At 55.7% G+C, this 6259-nt stretch overlaps 1 protein-coding gene across 1 annotated transcript in view; it reads right to left on the bottom strand.

Moving 5' to 3' along the window:
- Positions 1-294: 294 nt before the first annotated feature.
- The window catches only part of Grasp (general receptor for phosphoinositides 1 associated scaffold protein), an 8504-nt gene continuing 2539 nt past the window's right edge, over positions 295-6259 (bottom strand). The window contains exons 2-8 of the mRNA XM_021217087.2: positions 5975-6024; positions 4063-4117; positions 3796-3898; positions 2268-2361; positions 2104-2170; positions 1912-1978; positions 295-1457 (exon numbers count right to left, since the gene is read on the bottom strand). Coding sequence (XP_021072746.1) covers positions 952-1457; positions 1912-1978; positions 2104-2170; positions 2268-2361; positions 3796-3898; positions 4063-4117; positions 5975-6024 — 942 coding nt within the window. The 3' untranslated portion in view covers positions 295-951. The remainder of the gene's footprint in view (positions 1458-1911; positions 1979-2103; positions 2171-2267; positions 2362-3795; positions 3899-4062; positions 4118-5974; positions 6025-6259) is intronic.

Below are 6259 nucleotides of genomic sequence, written 5' to 3'. Positions count from 1 at the left end.
GAAGCCAGGGAGGAAGTTAGACAGCAGCCCTGTATCTGTTGTGGGTATCTGGGGAGGGAATCTTCAAAAACGCACCTGAACGGGAGGCCTGGGTTCTAAAGAGGGTGTGGGGCCTCAGTTCAGGCCAGTACATGTTCATTAAAATCCCCTAGACAGTTTCCCTGGCTTCAGGCTAAAAGAAAGATGTGAAGTGCAGCCCGTGTGTGTGTTTGGAGGGGGCTGCATGGCAGAGTCAGAGCTTGCCTGAGCACAGTCCTCCCCCACAGGCAGTTACCACACTGACACAGATGCAAAAAACCATCAATTTTATACAGTTTGTGGTTCAGAAGCAACATATGCAGAAAACGGTGGAACAGTCCAGGCTGCCCCACCCCACCTGAATGAACTCATTCCTGTTCCCCAAGGAGCACAGAACCCAGGACCCCTGCCTGGCAGGACCCCACTTAGTTATAGGCCCCTGGACAGGGGTTAAGCCCTTAGGGGTCAAGGTTGGAGGGAGGGAACCAGCACCTTGCCCCCTTGGGGCCCACTGGTCCGTTTATGTCTGTCTGTCTTTGTAGGGTGGGGAATGATCCACTGTGGATCTCCTCTCCCCAAGGCTAAAGGCTGGGGAGCCAGTATAGCTGAGAGGGTTTCTTGGGACAGGACCCCCACAAGGCACGACTGACCCAGACTTTAGGCTGGCACAGCCCTCTTTGGTCCCCCCCAGACCTCTCCCAACTCCCAGTGTCTGTTATCCCCCTTCAGAGCTCCTGCTGTGGCTTAGGGGAGGGCAGAAAGCAACTAGGCTCCCAGCAGACAAGCCGTGAACCGACCGGAACGACCAGAGCTAGCAAGGACCCTCTCCCGCAGCTTTGGGCTCCTGGGGTCCTTGGACCGACACTACCGCCCTACTTTTTGCTGTTACGATGAATAAATAAATAAATACTTCCCACCTGCCCACCCGCGCCCCTACAGCTGGCTCTCCTCTTCCTCCAGCGACCGGTTGAGTCCGGGGATGAACTTGAGCAGCCGCCTGCGGAAGCTGCGGTACTTGGTCTTGCGTAGGCCGGCGCCACACAGGGCCTGCTCGCGGGCCTCAGTCCAGAGCGCGCCCGGCGCGCCCCCGCCGCCGCCCCCGCCCGGGCCCGCGCACCGCACACTGGCGCTGCGGCTGAGCGTGGCGCGAGGTGCGGGACACAGCACGGACGCCGGGGTCTCGGCGGAGCTCGGGCCTAACGCGCGCGCGGGGGGCGGCGGGGGCGGCAGCGCCTGCGGCTCGGAGCCCCCAAAGAAGCACGTGTGGTACACGGCGTCGTCCGTGTCCCCTTTGGCCCGCCGCGCGGCCCCGCGGGCACTCCCAGGCGCAGCTAGCAGAGGCCCAAAGGGCAGCGACCCGGGAAGCAGGCCTGCGCCGTAGAGGCAGGAGCGCACGGACTCCAGTGTGTCATAGATGCTTGGGTCCTTCACCACCAGGCCTGTGGGGACAGAAGACCAGGGGAGCTTCCTGAATCCTGGAGCCAGAGCGCCCTAGGCTAAGGGTCAGAAGGCATGGGCAGAAGAGCCTGTTCTTTTCCCTGTGGCTACCTACGAGTGCCCTGGGCCCCAGTCTTTCCGTCTGTAAAGCTGGAGTTAAACTCGAGAACGCCACTTAAGACAGGAAAGCAGTCCACGGAAGAGAGCCCTAGCTGTCCTAGGATTCACTAGGCTGGCATCAGAGATCCGCCTGCCTCTGCTTCTGCCTCCTGGGATTAAAGGCCTGCACCAAACAGCAGTACTCAACCCTAACCTCCAGAGGGCGACTGTGAGAACAAAACGGTGTATCACCTTAGGGCAATGTGGGGTCCAGAGCAGTAGCTCCAGGCCATCCCTGCGAGTTCTAAGAGGGGAGTGCTGCTGGGGGTAACCGTGGGGACACCCCGACCTACTCACCATGTACTAGCCGCTGCTCCTGTACCATGAGCGACCTGTATTCTCCCCACTTCTCGTACAGGGTTTGCTGTAAGACACATGCAGCCAACTGTCAGGACTACCAAGTCCCCAGCAGGATATGGGGAAACCTGGGAAAGGGAGAAGCAGGGACTGGAAAGAGGAAGGCAGATCCCGTACTTTCTTGGTCCCCACCTTCAGGTACTGCAGGCGCGCCTCCAGTTCTGCCTTCCGAATGGACGTCCCATACAGAGTTTCCAGCCTGAGGAATAGAGGGGGACAAAGGCTGAGCGAGCCTGGAGGCCGAGGAAGCGCCACAAACTCAGGAGCCCTTAGGCACTGCACCTAGACGCGGATACCTGAGAACGTTGCCAGACGCCTTGATGATATCGACAATCTCCCGGTGCCGGATGCCTTCCACGTTGAGACCATTGACGCTGGCGATGGTGTCCCCTGACAGGAAGAGCAGAAGTCAGTACCTGTTTCCCAGGGCATGGAGGAAAGGTTCCAGCCAGAAAGGGCAGGATGGTGACCTGGAGAAACCACCCCAGAACCCACTTCCACAGTGGTGGGGAGACCTGGGCATCTCTTGTGCTCAAAATATACAAAACCAGTTGTGTGTGTGTGTGTGTCAATGCCTATCTTTAATCCCAGCACTTGGGAGGCAGAAGGCAGAGGCAGGCAGATCTCTGTAAGTCTGAGGCCAGCCTGATCTGCAGAGGCCAGCCAAGGCCGTACAGAGAAACACTGTCTCAGCAAACAAACAAACAAAACTAAGAAACAAGCAAAACCTAAAACCTAGTCGGGCATGGTGGTGCATGGCCTTTAATGTACTCCCAGCACTCGGGAGGCAGAGGCGGGCAAATCTCCATGAGTTTGACGCCAATCTGGACTTCATAGCAAGTTCCAGGACAGTCAGAGCTGTTACACAGAGAGACCCGGTCTCAAAAAACAAAACAAAATAAAAAAACCAACAACGAATACACAAACCCACAGCAATTTATTTCTCCCAGAACAGAGACCACCAGCTTGTCTGGATATAGAACCTATGCTAGGTTCCAGGGATCTGAGAACCCCTTCCCCCCCCCCCCCAGGAATCTCTCTCGCCCATCACAGAGCCCTCCCAGGTTCCCATGCCCTTCATGGAGTTAGCTGTTTCTGTTTAACTCACACCTGTCATGAGAATCATTCGATAGAGGTAAGGCATAGAGAATGAACAGTGCCTAACTGAGAGCTGGCCCAGGCTCCAGGCACAAGAGGTTTCATGCTCACATCTGGGAGTGCTTGTTTGACATCTGTAAGGGGTGTGGATCCTTGCTGTGGCTACATCAAGGGCAGTCAGGAACTACCTAGCAAAGTGCCGCTGGTAAGTGGGCAAGAAGGTAAGGGCCAAGGGGCAACTGTGCTAACAGAATAGATGTGGATTCATGGGCGCCTCGGCTGGCTGACTGGGACCTTAATCTTGGGGTCTCCATCATTTGATGAAGGACACAGCACAGGTGCCCCATCAGGAGAAGAACAGGCCCTCATGGACCACTTGGAGGCAGACCTGGTAGAATGCTTCTCTGCCAGATTCTGCCCAGCTGGACTGCACAGCTGCCAGGAGGCAGAACAGCTGCTCACAAGCAGCACTGCTTTTCCGGGGTTTCTGCTTTGGGCTCAGGGTACTGCCACCATGCCATACTGTTGCCTGCCCCGTTTTACAAAATAACCACACACGATTCCACAGTAAATGGCCAGTGTGTCCAAATCCACACTCAGGATTCTGTTAATTCTTCTGGTCTTCTCCAAGTTGGAGGATGAAGGAGGGAAAACGAAATGCCTCTGCTTAGGAGTAAAGTTATGTACTTCCCCCAGAGCCCTGTGTACTCTGGGCTCAAGGCCTACCTGGCGTGAGCCCAGCCAGCTGGGCAGGGCTGGATTCATGAACTCGGCAGACGAAGGTCACCATCTCTACACGCTGCTCCTCCCGGTGGTGAAGGCCATAAGTCTGTAAACAAGAGACCGAACGCTCGCTCAGCAGAGGCAAGCAGACCTGGTCCATCCTCCAAACTTTCCTCCCATCCTCCAAGCTGTCTGTCCATCCTCCAAGCTGTCTGTCCATCCTCCAAACTGTCCTCCCATCCTCCCCCTTCTTTGCCCAGTTTTTCACACCTGGATCTCGAAGCCAAAGGTCTGGTTGTCCCCTTTCTCCAAAGTTAGAACCTTCCTGCAGAAGATAGAGAAAGGGTCAAGATCACTAAAATTAAGAAAAGTATGGGAGAGCTGGCTATGGTGGGCCCACATCTGTAACCCCAGCCGTTGAGAGACTGAGGCAGGAGGATGCTGCATTTGAGTCTGAGCTGCATAGTGAGGCCCTGTCTCAAAATACAATAACAAAAACAGGAGCTTGACAGTCCCACAGCTCAGTGGAAGTCTGATCTCGAACATCCCAGAAGGACCCAGAGTCTCCTGTGACAGCTCATTCTGCACAGATTTTTGGAATGCCCTTCCCAAACCCAAATGAAATTGGCCTCAGGAGCTGCAGAGAATAAAACCAGCCTCTTATGAGGGGTGGATGGGGGTGGGGTGGGGTGGGGTGGGGTGGGAACTCAGGAAAAGAGTGAGCCCACCAGCACCCCAGACTTCTAGTGAGTCTGACCGTATACTCACTAACCGAATTTGGCCCCAATTTGGCCCCCCAGGCTGGAGCATCCTGGCTCTGATACTTTGAGTTTGGGGAAAACACAGCTCCAGCCCCGGGGGCAGTCACGAGGCTGGGCGCAGACCACAGCCACTCCTCCCAGCTGTGGTGCGGCCAGCCCACCAGATGTGAGGGCTGGGGGAGGGGAGCCTGGGGCCACCCCTTCCCGAACTGAAGGCAGCCTGCTGGACACAATGGTCTGGAACTGCTCCAGATCCTAGGCTGATGGAGGAGCCCAGAGTTTCCTCTGCCCACCCCTTCCCCTTCCTTTCCACCAGCCAGAGGCAGAATAAAGTGGCTCCGAAAGCCTCTTTGAGTCTGGCAGCCTCAGAAAGGCCCTGGAGACCAGGCCTCTGGCTTCTAGCCATAGCCCCTGCCACCTAAGGCTGTGCAAGATACTTCTCTTCCTTGGAAGCCCCGTATGTTCTGGGGCAGCAGCAGTGGAAGTTCTCTGTCTGTCTCAATGCTTTCTGGGTTCCTGGAAGGGTCTGTGAACTTTTACTGCCAAGAGCCAGATAGCAAATATTTTAGGTTTTGTGGACCCTGTATGGTCTCTGTCATATATTATTCTTGGTTTTGATAACCCTTTATGATATTGAAATAAGCTGGGCACGGTGGTGCCTTTCTTTTAAGCCCAGCACCTGGGAAGCAGAGGCAGGGGGATCTCTTGAGTTCCAGGACAACCAGGGCTCTGTAGAGAGACCCTGTCTCAAGACGCAACACAACAACAACAAAACAGTTTGTATTGTATGTGTGAGCAGATATCATCAGATTCTTAGTTAAAGGGTCAAACAGACCAACCTGGCCAGGAGGTCACAGTTTGCTGGACCATTTCAGGGGAAGCCAGGGTCTTGGGCTTAAGCCGTAGGCAAAAGGGAACCTGAACCCCAGGTCCTAGGATGAGTGCCTGTCTACTGTCCAGATCTCATAGCCTTCCCAAACTGCAGCTATGACATGGCACCAACGTAGGACTAAAAGCCTGATGCATAAAACCAGTCAGACTCAAACAGCTGGTCACAGAGTGCCCATGGTCTGGGCCTGCAGGGCTGGGTGGGCTCAGGGAAGTCAAGGAGCACAAGTTAGGACACTCCCATTGCATCTCCTCCTCCCCTCACCACCTCTCACTAATCCAGGGCTTCCAGGAAGACACAACTGGCACTGATTGGGGGTGGTTAAGGAGCACCTAATGACTCAAAAGTGCCCCCCTTGTTCTGCCGCCCCTTCATACAGCCCACACCCCCACCTGCCCCTCAATCCCAGCAGGGAAGTCATGCTCAAGGATGGGAGATGCCTCCTAGGGGGCTGGGCTTAGATGCTCCATCCCCACCCCCACCACCTCACTTTTCTGGACCACAGCAGGGGCTTTGGGTGGGGATGACTCACCGATGCTGTTCAGGACTCTGAGTGAAATTCTTCCAACGGAATCCTGAGCCCTGGGTGGGAAAACAGAAGACAATGAAGGGGCTATCCTGGGGCAGATGCTGAGAACTGGCTATCCTGGGGCAGATACTGAGAAGGGGCTATCCTGGGGCAGATGCTGAGAAGGGGCTATCCTGGGGCAGATACTGAGAAGGGGCTATCCTGGGGCAGATGCTAAAAAGGAGCTATCCTGGGGCAGATGCTGAGAAGGGGCTATCCTGGGGCAGATGCTGAGAAGGGGCTATCCTG

Source organism: Mus pahari, chromosome 17 (assembly GCF_900095145.1).
Source record: "Mus pahari chromosome 17, PAHARI_EIJ_v1.1, whole genome shotgun sequence".
Taxonomy (NCBI): domain Eukaryota; kingdom Metazoa; phylum Chordata; class Mammalia; order Rodentia; family Muridae; genus Mus; species Mus pahari.
This window is presented reverse-complemented; position numbering and strand designations above follow the sequence as displayed.